Source organism: Apteryx rowi, unplaced genomic scaffold, assembly GCF_003343035.1.
Source record: "Apteryx rowi isolate R43461 unplaced genomic scaffold, aptRow1 scaffold_39, whole genome shotgun sequence".
NCBI lineage: Eukaryota > Metazoa > Chordata > Aves > Apterygiformes > Apterygidae > Apteryx > Apteryx rowi.
Window position 1 is genome coordinate 2,266,520 of NW_020450418.1, and position 27,177 is coordinate 2,293,696.

The window sequence follows — 27,177 nt, forward strand, 5'->3', positions numbered from 1 at the left end:
AGCAAAGGCGGCACGTTTGCCATGCGCTTCGGAGCCAGGGCCAGGCTGGGCTGCGGGATCGCCGCCGCGTTCGGTGCCCGCCGAGGAAGCGACTCGCCCGCGCGCGGCTTACGCAACCTTCCGCTTCTGCCCCTTAGAAACAACAGCTTCCTTTGCAAAGCTCCGCGTGCGCTTTACGGGAATGAAGGAAACAGTTCCACGAACTGTCAGGCTAAGTTTAATCACGAAAGCATGAAAGGTTTGGTTTTTTTTTTCCTTTTAAGTGCATCAAAGCGGTAGCAGTTACTACCAAACTGCCACAACAGGATAGTTTCTTCACATCATGTATAAGGAAAAATACTCTACCCCGTGTTTCAATAATAATAAAAAAAACTCAGTAATTTTTTATGCAGACAATATGTTTAAAAAAATATTTTAATAAGCTTTTTCAGAATTGCAGACAGGGAATGGGGGGTAAGAGAAGGGAATTACTAACAGTGCAAAATTACTATGCGTGGAAAAAAATGTATAAAAACTAATTGTAATTTTTTTTAACATCACTTTAAATCCTTTATAAAGCCCAACAAAGATTTTTCTGTTGAACTGTGTTTTCAATTCAGGCTGCACTCTTAAAGCACTTCATGAAAACAGGACACCTGATCCAGCTGGACACGTCACGATAGTGCTTGAAAAATATACACGTTACATGCAAGCTGCTGGCTTTTCAATGCAGTTTGGAAGCAAGTCCAGACATTCCTGGGCTCCAAACTGTACTGAATGCTTTTTAAAACAAAATCAAAGTTAATATATTTCTAGATTTTTAAATAGTTCTAGTAGTGCAATGACTTATCAAGTTATAGTGGCTGTATTTTGAAGAACATGAACCAAGTATTGTATAAAACATCCTGCATAAACAAAATGTAAATTATAATTAAATATTCTTTAAGTCTAGCTGAGCATTACATATTGGTTGATTATGGAATGTCAGGTCTCTTCTAGGTATCACCAAAAAAAAAGATTAAAAAAACAAAGCAACATTCCTGAAAATATACACAGTGCTGTATTTTACACACAAGCCTGAGACAGTTTACTTACTTACTTATAAACGTTCCTATAATTTTTTTGGAAGTATTTCCAACTTGCAAACAAAAATGCATAAAATAAAATTGAAACTAGGACTCTAGCTGCAAAGAGTCTTAGAAGCACTGCACTAGCCTCGCTCTGAAGCGCTCTGCAGACCGTCTTTGATATAAGGCTGTGAGACTTTGGATATTAACAACCAGATTTAACTTTTAACAGTGACCTCTTCCTAAGCAATCACTCAACAAGATTAACGCTGCCCTAGATTAACAAGTCTTTCCTCTGTGCCTCTCCCCATAAATTGCTGTCCAGTTCTCAGTAGCGGTTCGCTCCCTCATGCCGGCTGAACCAGTTAAAACAGATCATTCAAACCATTTCTGGGAACAGGGGGTTAATACACCCCAATAACTAAACAAATATGTTGATGGAGCTACACCGGATCTGGAGAATTTGGCTCATTAATGACTGTAAAGTCCAAGTACATGTAGTTAGAAAAACAAAAGGAAAAAAAAAAACAACCCCCTTCTTAGCACTGTTTTTGTCAAGTTGATACATGAGTTTCAAACCATATGACCATACATTTAAAACCAGAATCCTGAAGATGAACTTTAAGATCATTTAAGTAAAAATTACCAATTAAAAACTAACAGCACACTTGTAAGCCACAGAAGGAGAAGATAAGTTTATAAATTATACAGATAGAACTTTTTTTTTTTTCCTATTTTTAATATAGTAGCATATGTAGCTGTGGCTTATAGAACAAACAAGTTCAAAAAAACATCAGAATTAAAATCTTTCTACTTCATGGATGTAACCCCTACTTCAAAAGCTTTCCAGTCGGGGTCGTGGGAAGGTGAGCACAAACCCATCTCGCCCCAGTCATAAAGAGTTTTAGTTTCTAGGACTTGATCTTAAAATAGTTACCCACAACTACTCCCACCTCTTACATATATGCATGTATATATACTGAGTGTGTATATACACCCACGCACATAAATATACATTTTGTGTGTGTGTGTGTGTGTGTGTGTGTGTGTGTGTCTCTATATATATTGCATGCTGTACCAATAGTTACATGTGATGTTTCTGCTCCCACTGAAATACCCGTTCAGGCAAAGGCCCATTAGTTTCCAGAAATTCAAGACCAGGCACCAGGTAACCAGTTGCACATCCATTTCTAGCCTCTACAGCCAGAATCCCTCCACCCATTTCCTTTCCTTTCCTTGCTCAATGAAATGCAGAGGATGTACTGACAATAAATCAATGAATGATCTAATACCTGATCTTGGCGAACAAGGATGAGTAAATTTAAGCATTTGGCTGACATGAAATTTATCTGAGCTCAAAAACAAAATGAGAAAATGTATAATGAAAGCAAGAACATTGGTGCAATGCAAGCATCATGCTTAACAAATTCTAAGCATCACTATTTGCCATAAAACAGAAATATGAATTCAGATTTTCAAAATATTATGACTTCTAACCATTCTTGATGTTAAGGGTTTACTGTTTTCTGAGGAGAAAATAGCATGGTGGTGAATCATAAGCATTCTTTAAAATTGGATTGGTTTGGTTTGGGTTTCTTTTTTTAGAAAAGACTTTAGCAAAATAAAACAAAGCCGACATTAGACTCAGGATATCAATTCTCTCATAAAAGTTTACCAACTGTACAAGTTAAGAAAATTATACAAGCTTTTGTTTTAAGAAAGGACAGTTCAATCAAGACATAAGTACTGTAAAAATCTTTCAAAGGCTACAAAGAAATCTGGAAAAATACAGAATGTATTTCTTTAGCCCAGATAAGAATATGGAAAGACATCATTGATGTCAACAATTTTACATATACAAACCTGACCTGGTTTATTTATTTATGTTTTAAAACTTCTATATATAAAAATAGTTGTGCTCATAACTTTCAGGATTCATAAGGGTTCCTTAACAATGGGATATCACTTTTCCACTTAAAATGAATAAAAGTCTTTATGCCTACTCTGATGCATGTTTTGGAATTCTGTATTTCATTTTAACTTCCTGCAAGAAATTGAAATTTGAACCAGCTCACTGATTCAAATAGGATGCTTTGTTCAGTTGTACAATGCTTAAATAGTGTATATAAGTTTCTTTAATGTATTAGGCTGGGAGTTTTTTCGCACAAATTCACCGATTTGTTTTGCAAATATTTTTAAGAGTCTTAATGTTCCCAGAACTACAGTTGACAGCTCTGAGAAACAGAACATTCTCCTACTGCTTTTCAGCACTGAAAAACAAATAATCAGATCTTAAGAGCCAACTAAAAGATATTAGAAAAATCTCAACAGATTGTTTTATGGAACTGGATTTTGTAAGGTAACCCATCAACCCTGAAAATTTTAGACACCCAAAATTTACTCCAAGGAATAAAATCAGCTCCTATTATTCAGTCATCCAAAGTTTCTAGTTCTTCAAGCTTCCCATGTGAGTTTGCTTCTTGGAAGAACTCTGAAGAACCAGGACTCTCTTTTCCATTGCTGTTAATTCTTCTTCTTTTTAGAGGTCTTTCATTTTTTTCTTCAAAATCATTTTCATTTCTTGAAGTCGAATGAGCAATTTTAGGGTCAACAGAAAGGTTTTCTGCTTCATACCCATTTGTATCCTGATCCGTGTGAGGTGTTTTCTTACCACTGGTAGGTCCATTTACATGCAATCCTTCAATTTTTGCTTCATCTTTATTTGGTATCTCACCCGGCCCATTAGTGGACACCCCTGCATTACAGAAACACACAGTAACAACAAAATCATAAGCAATAACAGAACCATAAGCAATTTGTACTACATCAATGAAACAGAAGTTTAACGAGTCCCATTGAACTAAAAAGCCAATACTGGTCTTAGTATCCTCACTGTGTGATGAACGAGTGATTTATTTTCATACAAATGTACGTATCACGATAGTGTCTATGGAAGCCCTTATAAGCAACAGCAGCCCGGAAAACATCACAGAATCCAGCAACACTCCAAGCTGCAGGTGTACCGTCCTCATCTGGGCAGTACTTCACTCAAATTCTTCTAGCTACCTCACCTATTCCTTTAGCAGCTGATTTTCACATTCTGGTTCAGCCCCCCAAGCTCTTCCCTCCTCCTGCCAGCGCTTTTACTTCAGCTCCTTCAGAATGGCTGTCCCCTGCTTTTGAGGCTTCCTTCCTTCTGGACTGAGCAGGCCCTGGCTTTTCTCCTTYCATTCCTAACTACCCTTCAGGGTCTCAGGTCTGGTAAGAATAGCTGTCTGTCTGTCTGTGACAAGCACCAGAGAAGCACTGGTGTGCCGCACGGAAACACAGTTCTAATCCCATGAAAACTTCAGACAGTTGTTTTAAACATCCTGCATGGAACTCCTCACAAAGTTGGCATTACACACCTGCATTAGCATGGGAAAGACCGAAACAGATTAATTACATTTTACAAGGAAGATTTTAGTGGAGATTTATCTTCAATAGATGGCCATTGGCTAAGTGCAAACATGTTTTTTTTAAACTTTTTTTTAAACTTAAAGCTGCTATCCCCCTGGAAAATATTTAAAATGAAAATGGAATTGTTTTTAGAGAGGCAAGGCTGAACCTCTCTTTTAGCCTGTCATCTGCAAAGCTGCTGCAATGATTTGGCAACTCTTTAGGAGTGAGAGGGCATTTACTTACCATTCTGATTGCTGTTGCTGGTTGTGCTGTCCTCCCTCTCGGACTGGCTGGTGCTGCTGTTGGAGGTTGTAGGAGGAGGGGATGGAGCTCTACTGGACGCAGCGCTCTCACTTTCATCTAAGAGACGGTCCATATAATCTCTAAACAACAGAAATGCCACATTTGCTATTACCTTTGCTGTTTAAAGGATTGCTTTAATTTGTACAAAATATTTCCTGATATATTTCATGTATGCCCAGATCACATTTTGGGGTCTCTATGAAGCACACAGACTTATCTTGCAAAGTTAACAACTTTAGGATCTTATGTTAACTGGTCTACGTATGGTTTGTCCACAGCAACTACCTATTTGTTGACCAACCACTGCAGCCAGCTTAAATAAATTCAGCCTGTGCTTATATGTTAAGTCCCAGAAGACTGTGCACAAGCAGAAACTTTGTCATGCTGCGATGTTCTTTGTGGAGAGTGTTTTCAGGATGATGTTCTAAGGGAGGCTCATATTAAGCTCTTGCAATTCTTTGAAGCAGTGATAGCACACTATTAAAGTAAATAAGGTTTGTGCACATACAAGCTTGAAAGGAGGAAAGTTGAGTGAAAAACTTCAGAGTTCAACATAAGACATATTTTTATATCTGAATTCTATTACAGTCCTTCATTTTAGGTCACTTACGTATAGTAAAGCCCTTACGGAAGATTTAAACAAAGTTGGTTGACAAAGCCCTTCTACATACAGTATTATTTTGGATTAACACCAGAAACAGCATATCCTCTCACACACAATTATTCTGGACCTGATGTTGCACTCTAAATTCCCAAGTCTGTCTGCAATAGCTTTCAAGAATAGACAAGTACAATCATTAATGGCATTTCTTCAGATACAACTTTGGAACACCATATGCAAACAACTGCATAAAATCAGAGAATATTTTAAGCCATTAACCCAAAACCTCTACTAATTTGGGTTAAATGGGGGAAAATAAAACAGATGGGAGAAGTGGGGGGAGGGAGATAGTCCCTAACAACTGTTAAGAAAATCCGTAAGCTCTAGATGCCTCTCTGTAACAATCTACGTATCAGAGAAGCCACAGAAGGCAATCCTTAATGTCATCCTGCAATTTCACTTCGGTGGTTCTAAAATGTTTAAAAAACCAATTTTTAAAAAATGAATAACAGAGGAAAAACAAAGAATGATAAAAGGACTGGRAGAAAGTCAGCTGAAGGAGGGGGATTCTAGAATCGCAGTACTTGAATGGAGGGCAGAAGAACTGGCTCACTTGGTCAGATTTGAGGAAGGAGAATACGTGATGTTATGCCCAGACATGTCCCTCTTTACCTAGCAAAGAAGCAAATGGGTAAAGGAGCTATGTAAGCACAAAAAAGCCCTAGTACAGGGTACTATGTTGGCAGGAGTGCTCGCCAAACGATACGCTTCAAGTATATACTATGGCATATATCAAAAATCCCGGCTGAAATTTGTGACCTTTGYATAAACACATTAAGTATTTAAAACAATCCACGTATTTGCAGAAACATCATGTTTGTGAAACATTTAAACAGAAAACAGGCTAAATTAAATAGCTGCTCAATGCAAATTGTTAGCCTAGCTCCACACAAATCTATTTTAGAAATTACATTATATGCAATGGCATGCTTTTCTTCTACCTTGGCTGTTGTCCTGCTACAAATTGGTCTATGGAATCACTAGGTTGTCATTCCATTTTGCATGAGAGCAGTATGAAATAAAAATTTAGATCCAACATGTAAAAGCACATGAAAACAAATCACATCTTACGTTACACCAGGATGAAGATTGTATTTCTTCTTTCCAAATCGGGTCTGCTGCGCAAAGAAGTCATACCTCTCTGATTTCTTCCACATGTAATAAAATGCAACACACTCACCAACTGATCTTGTTCGTACCTAGGAAATGCATGCCACACAAACTCTGATGAATTCAAATACATTTTTGGCAAAAARCTACATTGAAGTCAAAAGCTGTGAAATTCAAAATCAATGCTTCTTTATGCAACAGAGGGAATAYTGGAAACTAGAGACAGAGTTTCAGAGGCCCAGAAATTAAAATGCAAAGTTTAATTGCATTTTCAAGAATACTGAAGATATCTTGAGGTGCTGTAAACAAATGCTCCAGGAGGAATGTTCAAGTCCGTTACCACAATCAAAGACTAGGGATGCGGATCTTCCCATATGTCTGTGCACAGCGAGCTTTTTGCACTTTTCTGAACCTAGGCTTCACAGTCACAGTTACAGAGGATTCTGGACTTTGACAAACCAACTTGGGTATATATTTAGGATAAATTAAAAGGTGTAAATATAGTGATTTGTGGATGAAATAGTACATACGAATTTATTTACAATGACATTTCTTAAAAAAAAAAAAGAGAGATAGAGAAGTAAATTTAAGAAATTCAGTGTTTACCTTGTTTGCCTGAATCACATGAAAATCCTTGCCATAGACTTTCAGCCCTTGTTCAAAGTTTCTACATTCTTCTTCTGTCCAAACAGATAATTCTTCTAAAGCAAGGAAATGCAATAAAGAATACAATTAAGATAAAAGCATACAGACAATAAAAGCAAACTTTAAGTGACACAAAACAGACATGATATTTAAGCTCCTTACGCCATCTGCTGACTAAATGAGAACCACCTCCAGAAATTTCACTTACTAGTACCAAAAAGAAAATTCTCCCATCTAGTGAGTAGGCGGGAGCTTTGGCTGGCCTAAGTACCCTGTGGGTAGGGGCTGTTGTAAACAGTCTGTAACAACAGCCCAGCCCCATGGAAAAAGAACTAGGCAAGAGGAAGAGGGAAGAAGGGCTGAGAGACCTGGTCTCCCCCGAGATGAACCATCCTGCCTCCAGACCGTAGGAAGTAGGTATCCTTCAACCCAGGAGAGAGCACGAAGGAGTTCATGCTACGGACTTGCGCTGCTTGCTGGTATTTGGAAGAAGCAGGTGAAGAGGGAGGGGAATGAGATCTTCCCCTTATTGCCGATATGGGCCAACAACAACAGGCTATTAATTCCAGTTCGGCAAAATGTGACACTGCTCTCACGCTCTTGGGTGGGAAATCTTGGCTGCACTGGAGCCAAAACAAACTCCTAGTAATAGTAACTTCCAGCCACAGTTCTAAGAACCTGACATAGTTTGGCCTCATTGATTCTTAAGGTCACAAATAAATAAGGATTAAAATAGTGGGAGAACAAACTAATCTTGTAGATTTGATCATTCTTGTCTGTGATTCGCACAGAAAACTCTGGACAAGCCACATGTTTAAAAGCAGTGCCAACAGATCAATGTGTGAAGAAAGTAACTTGTGCCTTTTCTTAGTCTGTCTTGTTCCTTGGAGTATAAAGAAAAGATCAATATAAAAAACAGGAAATAATAAAAGCTCCAAAATACTAAAAACTCCAAAACTCCAAAAGCAGGGTTTTTTTAGTGTTATACTTTTTAAAATAAAAGGTTTARATGCTCAATCTCCTTTATTTAGAATTGTGAATTATTTCATTTTATACATGTTCACTTCATTAAATTTAATGACTGAAGAGATCTAGAATGATGAACAAAATACCCAAGAAATGTACAATTTAGATGGTAAGACATTTAAAATTTTAACATGTTATTAAGTCACAAATATAAACACCAAGCTCTGTTCAAAGAAAGTTAATTTACATGGTGTATTTGGGAATGTACCTGTTTATACTGCCTCTGCTAATTTAATTCTCTCTCTCTCAAGAGAATGTTAAGAGATTCACTAAAGGTTGCATTTAAATGGGCACTGATATATARTGCTTACATGCAATCCTGCTCTAATAAAGTATCTCAATCTGCCTGACTGCAAAGCCCAACAATACCTGTGAGACAAATGAAATGGGAGTTAAACAGTATAAATTTAACATTTAGTGTATCCTCACCTCTGGCTGCTTTTACATTAAATCTCAATCTTCGTAATGATTCTTCAGTATCAAAATTGCACTTAACCAATTCATACAATGCCTGGAAAGATAAAAGACATACATTTAACATTCTAAATACCACTCAATTTATGTTATGCCACAGAAGCATAATTAGTAAATCACTAAAAACTATTCAAAAAGAGATTAAAAATAAACTCTTTGAATGAATGTATTACAATTTAAGACAGAGCAAAGATGTATTTCCTCTGTTTCCATTTCCAAATCTCTAATTACATAACCACAGGTAAAGTAATATAGTATTTTCATCCACTGCATACATTTGTAAAATGCGTGGGGGGTGTATAAAGGAAAAAAAAAAGTAGGCATTCATAAAACTTAAAAAATAGAACAGAACTAATTTATGCGCARTTATTTATATATAAAATAATGCATTATTGCATAAAGCAACGTTAAGGCTAAGTTAACAGTTAGATTCTTCAAGTTTTGTATTTGTTGACAGGAAAAAAACATCACAATTCTAATTCCTTTAGGAAGACTAAAGCTGTTTCAAACCCAGTTTAAAGGCCTGGGAGTAAAACAGAATAAAGGTACAATTCATTCTGTAAGACTGTACTACAAATCCTAGTTATTCTTATATACCTGTTCATTGTCTTTAATATGCGATCCTTCAGGAATTGCATCTAGGCCTTTCTCATCACCCGTACGCCTCGATGCTTCATTCAGGAACTCAATCACTTTATCTTCTGGTAAGAAGTCAGGATTCCACAGCAGCTGGTCATCATTTTCATACACTGAATTAACCAAAGGCAAAAAAAAAAGAAAAGAAGGAAAGCTAAAACAACAATAGAAAAGTTTGTTCTCTCTCTCAAATCCTGGAAGACCATTAGAGCATATACATTATTTTAGAATACGCATAAGGATGGGCCAAAACTATTTGCACATATGCAATGATTCATACGACTAGGATGCTCTGCCCTGTRTTATCGTGACACAGCTGGCATAATCAGTGCTCTACATTTGAGGGCTCATTTATGAAACTCCAGAAACTCCATCTTCCCTGTCCTGCTCCTGAAACCACTAAAATCACAAGGCAGCACAACTACCTGAAACAGTCCCGAACTACCCACCCAGCCCTCCTTTCCCTAAGCATCACATCAAGCTGCAGTTCTGCTGATGGCGGCCAGCAGATGTGGAAAGCTAATTCAGAAGAGAAACCAGTTATGTGTTTTCTTAGGAGACCATTAGGATCAGTCAAATAAAAACAAAGAGCACATCTCCAAAAACAGGGTGCTAAAACCCCTACCAGGTGTCTGGACCACTAAATACAAAAGTCTCAGCTAACATGGCYGGCAAAAGCCCGCAGCTAGGTTCACTGCTTCTCCAGGGAAGACGATATCCAGACGCCAGACCTTGTGAAGTCAAAACGGCTCCTGAAAGGAAGCCTTGCTTGCTAAGRCCTTCCTGCTACTTCCAAGATATCCCTCTAAAACAAAATCATTCAGGTAAAGATCACTGAATTTTAATACTACCAAATCTCTAGTGTTTTTTCCAGAACTTTTGAATAAGTTTTCAGACCAGGGARGCTTTAGTAAGCTGAAATTAATGGGAAGAACATGGACAAATGGTATGTCCTCTGAATTATCTCCCATATTTTCTGAATAGCCTATAGCTCTGCAAATTTAAAATATCAGTATGGCAAAATAAAGTAAAATTATTCAGGTTATTAAAAATAAAAATAGAATCAGAATCTAGACCTTGCTAATGGCCCAGTCTACAACGAAAGATGACCTTACAAAGACCAGAATGACAGTAACGCAAACATTGATTCTATCAGCCTGGTAAGCTTCTCCGACTCTTCGCCGCCAAGAGAGACCAGGAGYAAACATTTGTAAAAGCAGAGTAAGCACAGGTACAGAAGATACAGGGGCATTCCATGCAGATGGAAAGCTCTGAATGGCTGCTAGGTGCATCTTAACTTGAAAAACATAAATTTTTAACATGGAAGTGGACCACAATTAAAAAAAAAAAAAAGCTGTTAAGGAAAATGATTAAGTGTTTTGCAAAGAAAGAGAGGTTCATTTCACAAAGCGCATACTCTTTGAAAATAGCTTCTAACAATTTTCTGCACCTCGAAACCTAGTCCTAATCTGATATTTAGTTCCCCACTTAATACAAAGATTCTAGGTATATTGAGACAGGAACTCCAGTAGAAGCAACGCTTCTTTTCAGGAGATAACGGATAACTGATTCTAAGCCATTCTTAATGATGCAAGCAAAGCACACCGTAGTGTCTATGAATGACAGTGGCTAATAAATCTTGAAGTGGCTTCAGCATCTTTCAGTTTTCAGAGATCTTTTATTTTCAAGTGCACTCTGAAAAGCAGCGTAGTTATTCTTAAAGAGTTCTAGCATTTTTGCACCTTTGCTTATGGAAGTGGATCTAAGAGGAGCAGCCTTCTTAGAGAACAACAAAAGATGGGAAATGAAAATACTACGTACTGTACACAGTCTCAGGCATTTATTTTTCTATTCTAAGTTTCACTAATATTCCAGATGGAATCCTGTCAAAGATTTCACCCAAAACACAGCAAAATGGAAAGAAAGTGGCAGAGTTTGTAAAATCCTATTGCAATATAAAGCTAGACAAGCCCTAGAATGACTAGTGAAAATTTAACCTTCCTCCTCAACGCTTTTTGCCCATGACGCAGGTTCTCTATTCTACAGAGCTGCATGCAAGACTACAAAAAACTTTTATGTAGGTCACTGCAATGCATAAAACAGCTATATCTTTTTTATTGTTGGAGGCCAGAAGCCATTTAGAGCAAAGTAAATACCAGTAAGAGCAGGTGACTAATCAGTAAAGTACAATTTACTGAATCTCTGAATTTACTGAATGCCTAGCTCAAGCTCTATTTTTAGATGGTAGCAGGAAAGCATATAAAGAACAACTTCTTCACAGCAAAAAAGCAGGTATTTTATAATTTGCTCTTTTTGTATTTTTTTCCAAAACAGATACAGTTTTACTGGTGGGTTTTTACAGCCAAATTATTWATCATTGATACAATTATGATTGCACTATAAGATTTTATTTTAAAATGTAATTGATCTTTACAGAAATCTGATTTCTATCTTCATTTTCTAGGCTTGAGCTCTACTCAGTCAAAACACAAACAAACCAAATCAAAGATACAGTTTTGCATGGAGAAAGTTTCTGAAAGACCAAACAACATATTTCTTTCTCCATGAACTTTTCTGGCTAAATACAGAAAAAAATACAATACAAAATAAAAATAAAATCAACAATCAGATGAAACATCTGAATCCTCAGTGTTACTCGCAGTAGCGAAAGTGAACCACAAATCCCTTCAATCCCTGGATAATGTTAAAATGTGTCTCTTGAATCCACAAGAACAGAAGGGAATTTTGGCGTGTAGARCAGATGCAAAGGAACCCGTATCTGTTAATGTGAACAGTGAACTGAAAGTTAGCTTTGGATAAAAGGCTTTGCATTCTGCGCCCAACAAACACTTTCAAATTATTTAATGCAAAGTTTAAATGTCATTTAGGTGAATGAGCTAGGTAAATAAGTTTTCCTGGGAACTCCAGGTTCGTTTTTAATGGATACTCTGGACTTCTCACATAGTTTTAAATTACCTTCTCTTCAACCTCGCTGTCTACCAAGTCCAAAGTTTACTCTAGCTGACAGAACCTGTCAGCTTCAGCGTGGGCCTGCTGTAAGTCAAAAGCAGGATCGACTCTTTGCAGATAGCTCCTAGCAAGAACAAGCTACGGTGCAGCCGCAACAACCTGGAGTTTAATGCAAGACAACTGCCACTATTTCAGTATTTACTCAAATTCCAGGACGGAAGAGTTTTGTGCTGGCTAGTTTAAAACTAGCTTATATAAAACCATAAAAGCTGCAGTCTCAAACTGATTGCCGTGTAAAAAAATTCTGAGTAAGGGGTTGAATCAGTAGGGAAATTTGCTTCTCTCACGCGCACAGTTGGGTATGAACCAGGCCTGCCCTTCCTGTCCTGGTAATATTGACAACATACAGCTAAAGGCTCTGGTTGCAAGGGAAAACAAAAAGTTCCTGGGAAATATCTCAAAAGTAAAATAGTAAGTTATTTAATACTGACTGAAGAGTTAAGTGTGAAAATCAAAGCTGTTCATGCCATTTTTCTCCTTTCAACATGTTAATTCAATTCCAGCAACATAATTTCTTTATTATTTTGTTTCGCATAAACAAAAAATACCAGGTGAAGAGGTTAACATAATCTACATGAAAACCCTGTATAAATTAGTAAATTAGAATACAAGGGTTCAATAAGGATTCAGTAGTCCAGGAATATAATCCCTTTTTCCCTTTCCAAGCCTCAAGCTCTGATGGCGAGGTATGGGATGAACTATAGTTTGAGATCAYGGTTCTATCTTTCATTTGAAGGAGCTGTTTTATTTTGCAAGACACATGGTATCAGTCAAGTAAATCTTTAATTTTTCTCCATTAGAAAGTGAAATCAATCATTTTGATAATGACAATAGTGTTAAGTCTCACCTTTTTCATTCTCTTTGTATTTGCATACACCAGCTGGAATTTCAGCTTGAAACATAGAGCCCACCATGATTTCCTGTTTTGAAATAACAGAAGCAAAAGGTAAAGCAACCACAGCCGTAGGTTTTTTTGTTAGAGAATGAGAATATGACCATATCTTTTTTTATCCTTTAAGATTCTCATTGTTTGAAATCTAAAGAAACAGTAAACAAACTATATGGAAATGTTTTCTGAGTATTTGAAGAGGTTTTTAACACTTATTAMTATCAAAGCTCTTATTTTTGCGGGAGAAAGAGGAGAAGAATTGGGTAATCTACAGAGCTGAAAGTTACTATGTAACAGATCAACTCATTATTCACGGAACTTTTTTAGCAGCCCTTAATATTTACCTTTTTCCAGTCTTCTGATGGAATATAATCTTCATCTTCTTCAGATTCCTCTTCTATTTCACTGTCTATAAGAAAACATTCGAACATTTACACGAAACGAGCTATGACGGAGCCTGCGCAGGCCAACGGCAGCCTCCAGCAGAGCCGGGCCGAGCGACGCAGCCAGTGAGGTCCCAGCAAGCTCCAGGAGCATCCGCCACAGCCGCAGGAGGACACGAGCCGGGCTTCTTGCCCCGCCGGCGTTCAGCAGCCTCGCTCTGCCTCCGAGACATCTTATCGAACACTATAGAAGTGCAAACGGCAATTTGCCTGACACTACTAAATGTCTCGGTGTTGACTACTTTAGAAAAAAGACCCACTCAACGTTCCTGTGTAGAATGGCTTAAGATACAGAACAGGGTAAGAAAAGTTGAGACACAAATGAATACATCATCAATTTTAATACTTCCTAATAAAACTTTCTTTCCTTCATCCAGCTTTGAAGTAGCTGAGGTGATCCACATTCAAATTTATTATTTTCCGAAAGTATTTTTATGTGGATGTTCAGACTGAAATCTAAATTATTTGCAATTTCAACATCATTTTCAATGAGCTCCTACCTCAGTTACTGCTGCTCTTTCTCCCTTGCTGCACAAGGCAAACTACAGCACAACATGCGAGAAATCCCCACGTATTGTTTTCTCAGTCTTATGGGGATTTAGTAGGCTTGGATGTACTGCTGAGATGCACAGCAGTATTTAAAGTAGATTATTTAGGATAAAACATTAGGATTTTTATGATATGGAGTAGTTTCCTTTCACAAGGTACTGAAAGCAACAACAGTACCAAGTTTATGTATAGCATGTGACAATCTAAAAAGATTTGTACATTAAATTATATTCTGTACACAGCTGAACATTGTAAAAACCACCAAAGCAATGTAATACACTTGTACTACACTGAAGTCTAAAAAATAGAGTTAATTGGTTTGCAAATTTCTTGGTGCAAATCCCTGCACAGCCACATGCTGAGGTTCCTTGGCATTTTTACGCTAATATAAACTACAGATTGGAAAAATGCATCTCTACAATGTTGTGGCTAATAAGTATCAAGTAGAAGGTATTATAAGAAACCTTAGCCTTAATTTTCATTTGTTAAAACAGAGAATAGTGGGAATTCAGACATCAGCAACAATCAGTTCTACCCAAGGAAGATAAAGTATCTGTTGCGCAAATGGCTCTGCTGATAGCACAATACTAAAAGGTTCAGATTCTGTTAAGAAAGACTGCCACAGAAGTGAGTGCTGTCTAATGGGACAGCTACATAACTAAATCAACAGTTTCAAATGGCTGCAAAACCAATTTGTAGACAAAACGAGAGGAAAGAATCAGTCCACAATGCTGGCAAGAGCAGCAAATGCGGAATTTTTCAAGTAGATTTTCTTCATGGCTATCTCCACCTTCATTAGTTCAGGTTTAACAATCTATTGGCCTTTTTCAGATTCCAATGCTTTTGTTTTTTCTATCAATGATCTTGAAAAAAAAAGAGTTGTTATTTCTAGTAACTTTCATTTATTTTCTCATTCACTAGGACTCTCAACTTCTTTCAGTGAGGACACAAATTGGTGTCACCTGCCTTTGTCATGCTAACCACATGCTSTGCAGCTATTACAGCAACTCTCTAGCAGGAACAGTGCATTTCCTACCAGCAAGTATTTTTACCTGCGTCCTTGGTGGAACTGGCAGCTGAAACTAAGATGGAAAGGTAATACCGCACTCAACAGCCAGGTGCTGCTGGACACCTACTGAATGTTGCAAAGACACTAAAGTGCTGCAATTGCACAGTACAGCAATGTACGAGTTACAGATTCCACAGAAGAGTATTTATTAAAAAGATCATGCTCCTCATTGTGCAAATTGGTCTCAGAAGTCATTTACAGCACTTGGGCTCCACGTGCAGGGAAATTTTGCAAAAGGGCACGTCCACATGGATCACTTTGCTGGATCATAAACTGAACTGTTATAACACTACGAGTAATTTAATGGTAGGACTTGCACTGTCTGAGATTGTGCTTTTTCAAAACTGTAGAAATTTAAAATATTAAACAACCTTAATCCTTTGTTTTAAGAAGAGATAATACCTAGTGCCCTTACACAGAGTCCCTCATCTGGTGAGAAGATTAGTATTCCGCTAAAAATAGGATTTTTTGTTGCCCATTATTTTCAGTGTAATGATAATCAAGGATAGCGATAAGAAAGAACTAACAAATGCCTGCAGGCATCTAGATGCCTATTTCAGAAACAGAATATGATGTTAATTACAGCTGTAAATAGCAGAAGTCAATTATATCAAGATGACTGTACTTAGTACTAAACTATACATACTTGTATCAAAATATTTACATCGACGAGGGCGAATTATCTCCCGTGGATCTTGAGAAGCAACAGATGGTGCTGGGTCATCATTAGATGACTGTGTCTCATCTTCCTGACCAGATGAATCCTTTATAGTCTCCTCCTTAAAAATACAGAAGCAAACAGGAGATCGTTATACCTTTTGTGTGACAAATACTATTTTGGCAACATTTTTCCCCAAAATGTCTACCTATCAAAACCAAATATCCTGTGTCTAACTTCAAGAGACTGTAAAGGTTGTGGCTGTCCAGACTAAGCCATAACAAATGTTTAAATGCATTATATTATTTTTTGACCTGGATTTTAAGCATATCAGATTTAACAGATTCTAATATATGTCAAAAACATGAACCAGGACTAAATACCACAGCTTGTTTTTACATCAGTCAAGCATATCCTTGCAGTTTTCATTCAAAATCTATCAATAACAGAGTGCTATATTTATCTGAAGCAAGTAATTTTCTTCATCAGAGAAAGGAGATTTTCTTCCTGCATCTTCCAAAATTTGCTGTCTTGAAAAAGAAAAAAAATGGGGGAGAATGCAGGCTGCGCTGGGTTTGCTCTGTAAAGTAACTGCTTGTCCAGAAAAACCTCAAATATGTAGGATTTCTCTGCTTTAATCTTTTGGACTGTTTCTGAGGATATGGAATTGGCAGACCTATGAACAGACTCAATTGYGTACTGCTGGATATAGGATCTGCTAGTTTCCTATTTTGAAAATATTTAATATGAGAATTTGAGGAACCGGAAAATCTACTCTTGCTCTCGACTACATCGGAATTGCATGTTTTTCTTCTCTGAAATAGAGTTATTTTTTGATGGAAATAGATCAAAATCAATTCTATGCTAAAAGAATAGAAAATTGCAATAAAATTTTTTGCAACCAATGTCCTGAAATTTTACCTTTCTTTAAACCTTTCCTTATAAGTGTTCAATAAAGAGAATAGGAATTATCAATTGGCTACACTTTTTTCAACCAACTTCCATAAAAAAATAAAAGTCAATAGTGTGGTTTGATCCCACAGGAATAGCGTATCAAAAGACTTGAATGTGTATATCATTGAATCATTAAAAGATCAAAAGTTAGAAGAAGTTTCTTTATTAGAAAAAAAAACACAACAATAGGTATTAACAGAATCAAGGAAAAATAAAATGATAAACATTAAAAAACACATTTGTGTTTTCTATTATGCATGCTGCCAATATCTTTCATGCGTTTTATGAATATGTTGTGAGCGTTCATACTTGCCAGTTCTAACGCAGAGGCATTAGGCACAACATGTTTATGCGTACCTTTAACAGCAAGCCAGAGTATGATCACATGTGCAGCTTAAAGCAGATTAAAAATAGAAAATAGCCAAGTGCAATATCGCTAACTAAGCATGTAGAAAGATTTGTGCTTGCAGAGAAAGCATGAATGATTTGCAATATTATTCCACAGCTGTATTTTACTGCCTCTCTGCTAAGATCATGCAAGTCTTTCTAGAGCTCTCATTCTTGTATGCTGAGGCAGAGCCGTAACAGGTTAGCGTTGCGTCCAGCCTCCCCTCTCCCTTTTGTTCCAATCCTATCAGAACGGGGGTAGAACAAGTGAACACGTACTTTCGATTCAGCCACAGTTCCAAGTCTGACGTTAGTCTAAAACATTGATTAAGTTTAGTGTGTCAGACTGAACTGTTGCTGCTGGTGGGCAGGAGCACATCCGCTTCTGCAGCATACTACAAACTGTTAGTCCCCTGCAAAGGGACAAAGATGACTCCTCATGCTGCAAACACCTTAGCAGTGAGAGATGCTGAGATTTTACACATTTAAGAGAAAAGATAAGCAGTATCTTAAAAAAAAGAGAAAAAAAAAAACAGAGCTAGTGACAGATCTGGAGAACTGCTGAGGTGGTCATGAGAACATAAAAGACGGAAGTTGTGACAGAAAGTAATTAAGAAGCACGGACACAAGAAGGAAATGAGACTTCAGGAGTACCACTRTGCACAACTAAACTAACTACTTTGTGCCTTATTTGAATTTTGCATTCTTCATGTTACGTTAGCTTCTCCCCGCCCCAGCTTCCTGAAACTTTTCTAATGTGAAGTAGCTACATACCTTTCTTCTTTTTTGAACTATTCAACCTGTGCAAATAGCAATCATTTACAACATTTATCAAAGGAGCTCGTAAATGGTAAGAACTTAATTTTCCAAATCAGTTATCTCATTCCTTTGTGTCTCATTCCTGAGATTCTAAAATGGGTAAGAAATCAAAGAACAAAATGGACCCTGTTTAAATCCAGGCTAGGTAATACCTCTTCTATTAAAGCTTATGCTTTTTTGTTGCTGACAGTACAAACATTTCAATATTATACTGTAATTCAGGAAGCAACCCTGAATGCCACCAATAATGGAGAAGTTAATGCTGTGCCCATGACAGGGCAGCATTATTATAAGTATGTATAACAAAGGCAAGCAGGAAAGGTTCTTCTAAAATTGGATTTATTTTAAGAGCACACAGGACAGAATTTTAAAAATGCCAAGTTCATGGCTGTACATTTTGCAAAAATATTTGAAGCATTAGATTTGATTAACAATTTAAATATGACCTGAATTACTGCTAGTTTATCAAAATACAATTTAAAGTAAGAAAACTTGCAGTAACCTCCAACACTCACAGAGACATCTTTTAATTCAATTCCCCACTTAGTTTCAGTAGATCAGCTTTTTACCTTGAAACAAGTATTCAGACATATTTATAAAGGTGCTTTTAGGCATTTAAAACTTAAGTTTCGAAGCCAAACAATATTTCTGAAACACAATTATAATCCCTTTCTTCATGATACTGTATGTATATATGTGCTCTAATTTGTTTCAGCAACAGTGTGGAATGATACAGATGAAATTAAGAGTAATTAAGAGAAAACATTAGAGGACAGTACATAAAGCATCTGAAAGCAACTACACTGTGAATTATTTCTGCTGTGATGTGGCACCCTGAACAGCTGTCTAGTACAGAATGGCTGAATGGAAGCAAGCTTCAAATTAGCGTAAACACTTACTTTGTTTTCTCCACTACAGCCACTGTTGTCATCATTATCAACATCATCATCATCTTCTCCCTCCTCCTCCTCCTCTTCATCATCTTCATCATCATCATCTTCTTGCAGTGGAATGGTACCATCGTAGCCATAAAGGCTAAGCAGCTCCTGGATCGGCATATCACTTTCCTGAGAAACATCCAAACAAATTTTGAGGTTTTAAGAAAAGTATTTCACATCTCACACCTGCTGTGCGGTTTAGAAGTGTGTATTTTAAACATAACCCAGCAAAAATAAATACAGGATCATCAGGTATATTAAGAATGTCCACTCTAAAATGAATGGATGATCAGAATTAGGAGTTTTAGGGGGCGTTCTCTAAGACTTTTTTTTTTTAATACAGCAAAACCTTTATTTACTCATCCTCTACAAATTATTACTAACCTTGCATACCAGCACATTCTTAAAGGGGCCATAAAGCCCGTTAAAAGGGCACCAGAGGGCTGCTCGTCCCGTCCCCCTYGCCTGGCATTTGCCTACTACTACTTGATCAAAACACAAGCACYGTAATGTGACAGGTTACATCTGGTTATATACATAAGGGAGATGCTTGTTTTACGGTCACACAATGAATTCATGCCTATAAAATGACAAGGCACACATTCATCATGTGACCAAAATACAGGTGTTATCCATCTCAGCGACGGATGAACAAATTTGCAGGTGGCTCCCAGAATGTGACTGGTTATCCAACCAGTCATGTAACACAGAYGCTTGCATTTCGGTTATGTGCTTCGGAGGCGGTGTCAGTCCCTGGGGAAGGACTGTAGCAGACTGAAGGCTACCAAGATCAACCATGCAGCCTGCAACCCATTTCACACTCAGGTCCAAGACGACCTCAGGAAAGAGAGTGGCAGAAGTGATGCGAATGAATTACTCTGGCAGCCAAATAGGATGTGCGGGCCACACGCCATGCACCTTCGGCACAGACACAGAGTGAACACTCTCCTTATTGGAATGTTAGTTGAACTTTTTTTCTTTTCTCCCATAAAAACTGCCTGAAAAAATTACAGTATTTTGCACATATTTATGGAAAAAGAAACACACAAAATGTGAGACTGCAGCAACTGCTTCACACAGACAGGTAAGATGCTGATAGTTTTTGTAGGTACTATGAAGCTAGCTGCATGGCAGTAACTTGCCCTAATGCAAGGCAGTGCTTTTTACAGTGTCTCCAAAAGTTCAGCAGAGTAAGGACCAGAACTTGCACCATCTGGCTTGAACAGGGGTTAAGTCTTGTTTTGGGGGAGTTGCCGTATAGGGTTGATTCCGTGCAGTCCTACCACCCCGGCCACAAATACAAAATGATACAAATTAAATGCACTTTTCAATCTCTCTGTGCCTCTCTGCTTCCTGAGTGAAACAAAAATGAGGTGTGTGTGTGAGGGATCACCCGATATTCAGGTAAAGATAGTAGTAATGTTTACAAATACATACACATTTCCTCACTTAAAAAGAAAAACAAGAAGCTTTTAAGCTAGCTGTCTGCAAAAGCGCACACAATTGGAAGCAAACCCACTAAAATACACGCACATTTAAAAATCTTTATATTTAGAATGCTGGTCCACTCTGAAAGGCTATTTCAAATGATACAGAGAGTTCTCAAGTTTACTGGCGCCAGAACTGTTATCAATTGCATTCACTTTATTAATACAAACTGTTAATTGCCAGGTCTGCAAATTACTTAATCACTTTTAATAGCTCAGTATGCAGCCTGCAGGGGCAGTATATGGCTTCCCTAAAGAGATTTTTCAGAGCAGAAACTTTCGGAGGGCTTTTTAAAATTACCTCTCTCATAAGATCAAATCCTTTGTTTATTATTCGGAGATGAATGCCTATTCTCAATACTACTTCTTAGCAGGTAATTTAAGTCCTGACTGAGACTCCGATTTCGTAGCTGTCTGCTGACCCTACACTTCCTCCAATGAACTCTTTTACAAATTAGCCATCACTGATCAACAAATTTCTATTTTCTTGAAACACATTAATAATATCAATTACAAAAGGCAAATGTTGTTAGTTGTGGTGTGTGAAAATAAGTATATCACAGGGGTTATCAGGATTCGTTGTCTATTTACGTTATTTCATTTCAAAGAACTAAGCCATTAAATCACTGCTGGGCTAGGCTTTGGTAAGCTACATATCCAGTAGATGCAGACCATGTAGGCCTAAATCCTCTCACCTTCCCCCTTGACTTCTTGGTCCTACCATATTGTTTTATGGAATGAATGCGTACAGGCAGGGAATTTACATTTTACACTGTACAACAGACAGGACTGTGATCCTAATTAAAACCTTACAGTACAGCTGTCAGAAGAATCATATTCACGATACCAAAACAAATGTTCTCCAGTACATTTTGAAAAGTAATACACTTTCATTCAGCACTCCTCACCACTATTCCATTTGAAGATACAGACTGAGAATTAGAAAAATACTACTACAATTTGTAAGTGTGTGAGAATAATGTAATAGGCATGTTGCTTTATGTTACCTAGAAAAATGGTATTGTATTTAGAACATTCTTCTGAGGTAGAGCCTCTTAACTTGACATATCCCCTTATAATTCAAAAAGCTCCAAGTGGCAGCAACTCTCCAAGACCAAATGCTTTGGGTATCAAATGATGATTTCTGCATTGTTTTAGGATACTGTAAAACTAGGAAAGGTTCTTCCATCTGGAGAAGAGGTAAGTGAGGGGGAGTGACGTAACAGAGAACTATACCATAAGCAGAGAAGGTAAATATAAATAATTGTGCACTCACCTAATTCAAGAGCTCAGGGGCAACCATTGAAATAAACAAAAATAGGTTTAAAAACCAAGATATTTCTCAAACTGAATGAACTTACATTGTGCAACATTGCCATATGCCTTGCAGACACTAAGTTTACGTAGGTTAAAAATCAATTGGACAAATTCAGGGTGGCAGAGGGAAGAACACTGAGAAATATTACAGACAAAGAGACAACATCTGTTTCAGGTGCACCTCAACTGCAACCTGCTGGAGGCTGGAGGAGTATGGGGGGGAAATACTGCATACTTCCCTTGTTTTATACTCTTCCTCAAACACCTGCCTGTTGGCTTTTGCTCCTACTGGTTCTCCCTTTTAAAGAGAACAGGATGTTGACGCACGTCCCTAAGAAAACCCCAGAGCCCTCCATGAAAAGGAGGACCCAAAAGGAGAAAACAAGTGATTATGGGGAACAACAAATGGAAAAAGGAGAGGAGTCAAAGGCTTAAAAATATTTAAGTCACGCAGGGAGGCACCGTGCACAGCACCCTGACAGCGCTCACCGCTTCCTAAAGGCATCCAAAAAGCCAGTGTAAACCACCCGGTAGTACTCTGCCCACAGACAGGGCAGCACAAGGTAAAGAGCTAGGCCCCATAGTCATCAAATTCCCCATACCACACTGCCTCCAGCTGATGCCTTTTATAGCCAGCTTGGCTATGAGTAGGAGGAAACGAAGACTTTCTGCAACTTGGTGGGGCCTGGCCACTTCTTATATCCAAGAGAGAGACTGAATACAGTTTCTCATTCTCAGAGATTATGCAGCCAGTTTCCTGCATTTGGGATAACCGCAGCATCAGAGTATGCCCAGAATACAAGAGATCTGCCCCACCGTGTGAAAAAAATCACCTTCCTGATCACTGTATCTCCTGGGCTGTTGGAGAGACAATACTGGCTTAGTCAGGACTTTGGTCAGATCCAGTATGGATGTTCACACATAAGAAAATAGTATTACTGAATACACACGCCTGGGTATGACCAAGCACAGTCTGTTGCATCACATTCCAGATAGCTTTTCTGCCCCCCGAAAGTTCTTACCTTTCAAGAAATATCACTAAGAACCACCAAGTCCAATAATTCTGATTCCTTTCAACTACTCTTCCACTCCCAGGGAACTGTGTTTTTTCACACACTATAGCAGCATAGAGGGTGACTTCAGGTCTCGAGAGAGAGACAAGSTACTGCCATCTACACAAAAATGTATACACATACATCCATACACAAACGCAGGGCACTGCTCAACCTCAAGCACTAATGTATTACAGATTCACCAGGTTTTCAATCAATGAGTACCAAAAATCCTTACCCTCAGAGGAAGGTGTTACTTCTATGACACTCAGAAGTTAAATCATTAAGGTTAAAAAATCCCTTTGCAAAGCCTGACTGCCACTTTGTCTCTGAAGGAGCTGAACTAGTAAATCCAGCACATTCACAGCCTAGGGGGAAATCTGGAGGAATATGTGTAAATGACTGGGGAAAGCAAAGACAGGCTAGCACTTGTCTTGACAACAGTTCTGAGGCTTAGGTTGTCTATCATCCATGTCTAAGAAAGGGCATGATTTAAAAAAAAAAAGAGAGAGAAAAAGTAAGCCTTGATGTATGGCCTGCTATCCCAGAACTAGAAGCAACTACAGGTCTCTAGCAAGATCCCGCTGGCATGGAAGCGTCTGAAGGTCAGTAAAAGATCTACCTGCAATATCCATATAACTTGCCCATAAGATTCTGTGCCAATTTGTAAAAACAACCTTCAGAGAAGAATAGCACATGGAGCAATTTGAATGCAAGTTATAACATTGCTCACTGTCCTTACTACAAAAATATCTGAAACGTGGAAAAACTAGAAACTTGCAGTCCCTACAACTAGGATATGAAGGAATAAATTGATGTTGAAATACGATTATAAACAAAGCATTGTAATGTGGTGATAAAATTACGTAATCAGATGTTGACTCTTTACAAAATATGAGGAAAAAAACATGTACTTTCAACTTAAGAACCGTATGACATACATGTGGAATTCCATTTCCCATTTAATCGAGATGAAGCATGTTTAGATTCACAATTTATTTATCTTTACATTTACAGTTTAGTATCAAACCTGAAATTAACAGAAAGAAATTATCATTTACATCTGAAATGTAGATTAAATGTACTAAATTAATTTAAAGCCGTATGGGTATAATCACTTACACTAAACAGGATTTGTACATCAAATATGCATTTGAAGATTATTAATGATCTGTTCTGGAAGCTTTTTCAGCCAATGAGGTCACAGACTGTATCTAAACTACTTCGGAATTTATAATGAACATACTTGTAGTTTAAGAATATTATTCTTGACAGAGGAGTAATTTAAAGCAGACATAAGTGACAGCAGAAGCTCAAAACACCAAATAAATCTTATACGCAGTTATTTCAGAATATACACGTTTTAAGATGTATTATCACTATTACCAATACTTGGGAGTTCTGATCCCAGCTCTGCTGACAACTTACTACGTGGCTTTGAGCAAACCACTTCATCTGCGTCTGTTTCCTCTGCCTTAAAAATGAAGATACTCCTATCTGCTTCACTGAAGTATTACATGAATGTTTGAATAAAAAATGCAAAAGAAATGTAAAATTATGGAATTCTTATTAAACTGAAATCTATATGCACTAATCAAGTGCAAGTGTTTATTAGAAATAGTAACACTGGAACATACAAGTTTAGTCAGAGCGTACTTTAACTTATATTAGCTCTAAAATACAAGTCCTGTACCAGTAAATATAAAGAAACTACACAAGCACAGAATTATACATTATTAAATATTTATGTACCAGTTTTCTTATCCCAGCTTTTGAGAATTGCAAATTTAGCTCGGCCCCTTCCCCCATCTATATTATTTATCTATTAGTGTTTTAGGGGCATTTTTTTGTTTTGTCCCAAATAGAGGGGAAAAAACCTGCACGTTTTTGTGCAAGACTGTGGGCTGTGGTTATGTTTTACGACTACTTAATGCTACCTACCCTGTTAAGATCCTCTATTTCAGAACTGAAGTTTGTTTCTCCTTCCATCATTTCCTCCTCTTCTAATGTCCGTTCATCATCAAAGTCATGCACCAGCATATCAGCTGATGGATCAAATTCATGGTCATCAGATGTTGCTGAACCTCCTGATAGAAAACATTTTAAAGATTTTTTTTAGTTAGATCATGGCCTCAAAGAGTTTAGTTTTTTATTTTGGTGACATTTTAATATTCAAATTATATTGAGAAACTAAAGTATCTTCAAAATCCCTAATTCACTTATCTTAGGGAAAGCTAATCATATTATTCAGAGGACAGTGAAAGCTGTCGTTTGGGTGATAAGAGATCATGGAAAAAAGAACCAGGAGTTAACCAGTCAATTCTCAAAGTACTAGAAAACTGGACATCGGGCCCCTAGTTAAATGCCTGTAAAACGTTCAGTTGTTGAAGACTCAATTCCTACATATTTGGAAGTCTGTCTGAATCAGAGTTCTACTGAGAGCAGAAATACTCATAAAAATATAAGCCTGGGCAGTTGTTTCTTTGATACTTTCCAAGCATTCTTTTTTACAACTACAAAGACACAACCTTACAACTTTTCCAAAATTTAAACTTCAAGTAAATGCAGATTTTATATATGATGTAGAATCCTTAGTTATTTTTCCCCATGCATTTTTCACAGTTCTTTGTAGAAAAGTCTGGTTGTATTTTGTGACAACAAAAAAAATAAATGAATGGATGAACGGTTTGGCAGATGCAGCACTTTGATATAATTTAGCAATACCTGATTTCTAATTCTAGCTCTGATAATATTTGTCCACGTGTCTCCTTGGACTATTTAAATTTCATTTTCCAAAGCTTGAAGATTGTATTCATGCTAAGGGTGCAAGAGGGAGGAAGGCTTAACTATATTTTGTAGTTTTAAGTGTTAAAGTGCAAAGTGTTAAAAGATTGTTTCTTTGAAAAAAATAAAGAGTCCAAGAGACAATGGCAGTCCACCTAGAGTAACTACTGAAAAGCTGTTCAACTACTAGGATGCCAAAAACTTAGGAAATAAATAACAGTATGTATAGTAGTAGCAAAGTATTAAAAAAAATAAAATTACACTTAGGCTAATTACTAGACACCCAGTAACACTGAGATACTGGTACATCAGAAAATAAGCAGCTTTTAAAACAGAAGTCATGAAAACCCTCGTTTTTAGTAATCCAGTGAGGAAAAAAAACACTGGTTTTCTTGCCGCTTTTGTTCTTGATGCTGTTGCGTCTAAAAGCAATGGTATAACTAATAACTGAGAGCATACAGTGCCTTAACTGCCTCACTTTTTTGACTCTGTATTTAATTCTAACTCCAAGGGGTAGCCAAGYCTAGAGGGCTGGTGACGCTGCTGCAGGCTGCAGTGCTCTCGTCCCTGCCCCGACCCTCGCTCCCGCTGCGCTCCTTAAGACACGCCAGCGTTCCAGCACGCRTCTTTGTGCAGCTCTGCCAAGAACAGAACCAGCTCCCCGGGGTACTTGACCATACAAAAACTCCTGCTGGCACAGACTAGAAGGAAGCGGGGACTGCTTAAACCAATATTGCCACTAATTTACTCATCAAATTTTATCCTTGGATTACTATCTGGAAGAGATCAGCGAGAAGAATGTTTCAAGGGTGCCCTTTTCCCTCACAAGTTTAGGAAATATTAAAAATATTTACCTGGGCTTGAAGACTCAACAGAAGGCTAAAAAAAGAAAACACAGGAAATTATTTTTTTCTATGTTGAATCTGTACAAACCGAATTCAATAATTCATCTGATACAAAAAGGTTATACATGAGCAAGCTACTGCAAATAATATATTTACTAATACAGCACCATAGCAACTCCGAAGCAACATAAGATAAATAGCATCCATTTTCTCCTTTATATATCTATACCTTTGCTCTATTTCAGGAAGAATAATTGGAAGAACTGCCCATTTTGAGATGCAGTAATTGAGTTCATGAAAGTAYAAAATAAAGCAAATCATTCATTCCTAAAAATAACATTACAATTCCACCATCAGCTGAGTATGGCATTAATTGGTGCTACTGGCAGACCGGGTAATGCTACCTTCTCTCCATCTCTGCCTGCTCATTCCCACTCCTTCCTTTGTGCCAATACAAAACCGAAAACTAACAGTACTCATAAGTTAGTTTTTAACAGATACCGCTCTGATCTAATTCTGTGTACTAAATTTCCTTTTCTACAGCTCAGATATATGCCAGATTACATTGACAGTGGAAGTACAGTTTAAGATAAGTTGTTCTTCATATTTGAAAC

At 37.5% G+C, this 27,177-nt stretch overlaps 1 protein-coding gene across 1 annotated transcript; it reads right to left on the minus strand.

The window, feature by feature from the left end:
• Positions 1-1,764: 1,764 nt before the first annotated feature.
• On the minus strand, positions 1,765-26,597 carry MIER1 (MIER1 transcriptional regulator). The gene is made up of 12 exons (XM_026074449.1): positions 26,573-26,597; positions 24,876-25,021; positions 19,040-19,207; positions 15,969-16,101; positions 13,606-13,670; positions 13,220-13,292; positions 9,304-9,455; positions 8,662-8,743; positions 7,168-7,262; positions 6,523-6,650; positions 4,731-4,870; positions 1,765-3,801 (listed from the first exon to the last, which is right to left on the minus strand). The coding sequence occupies exons 2-12, from the start codon at positions 24,972-24,974 to the stop codon at positions 3,476-3,478; spliced, it is 1,461 nt and encodes a 486-aa protein (XP_025930234.1). The 5' UTR covers positions 24,975-25,021; positions 26,573-26,597; the 3' UTR covers positions 1,765-3,475.
• Positions 26,598-27,177: the final 580 nt, after the last annotated feature.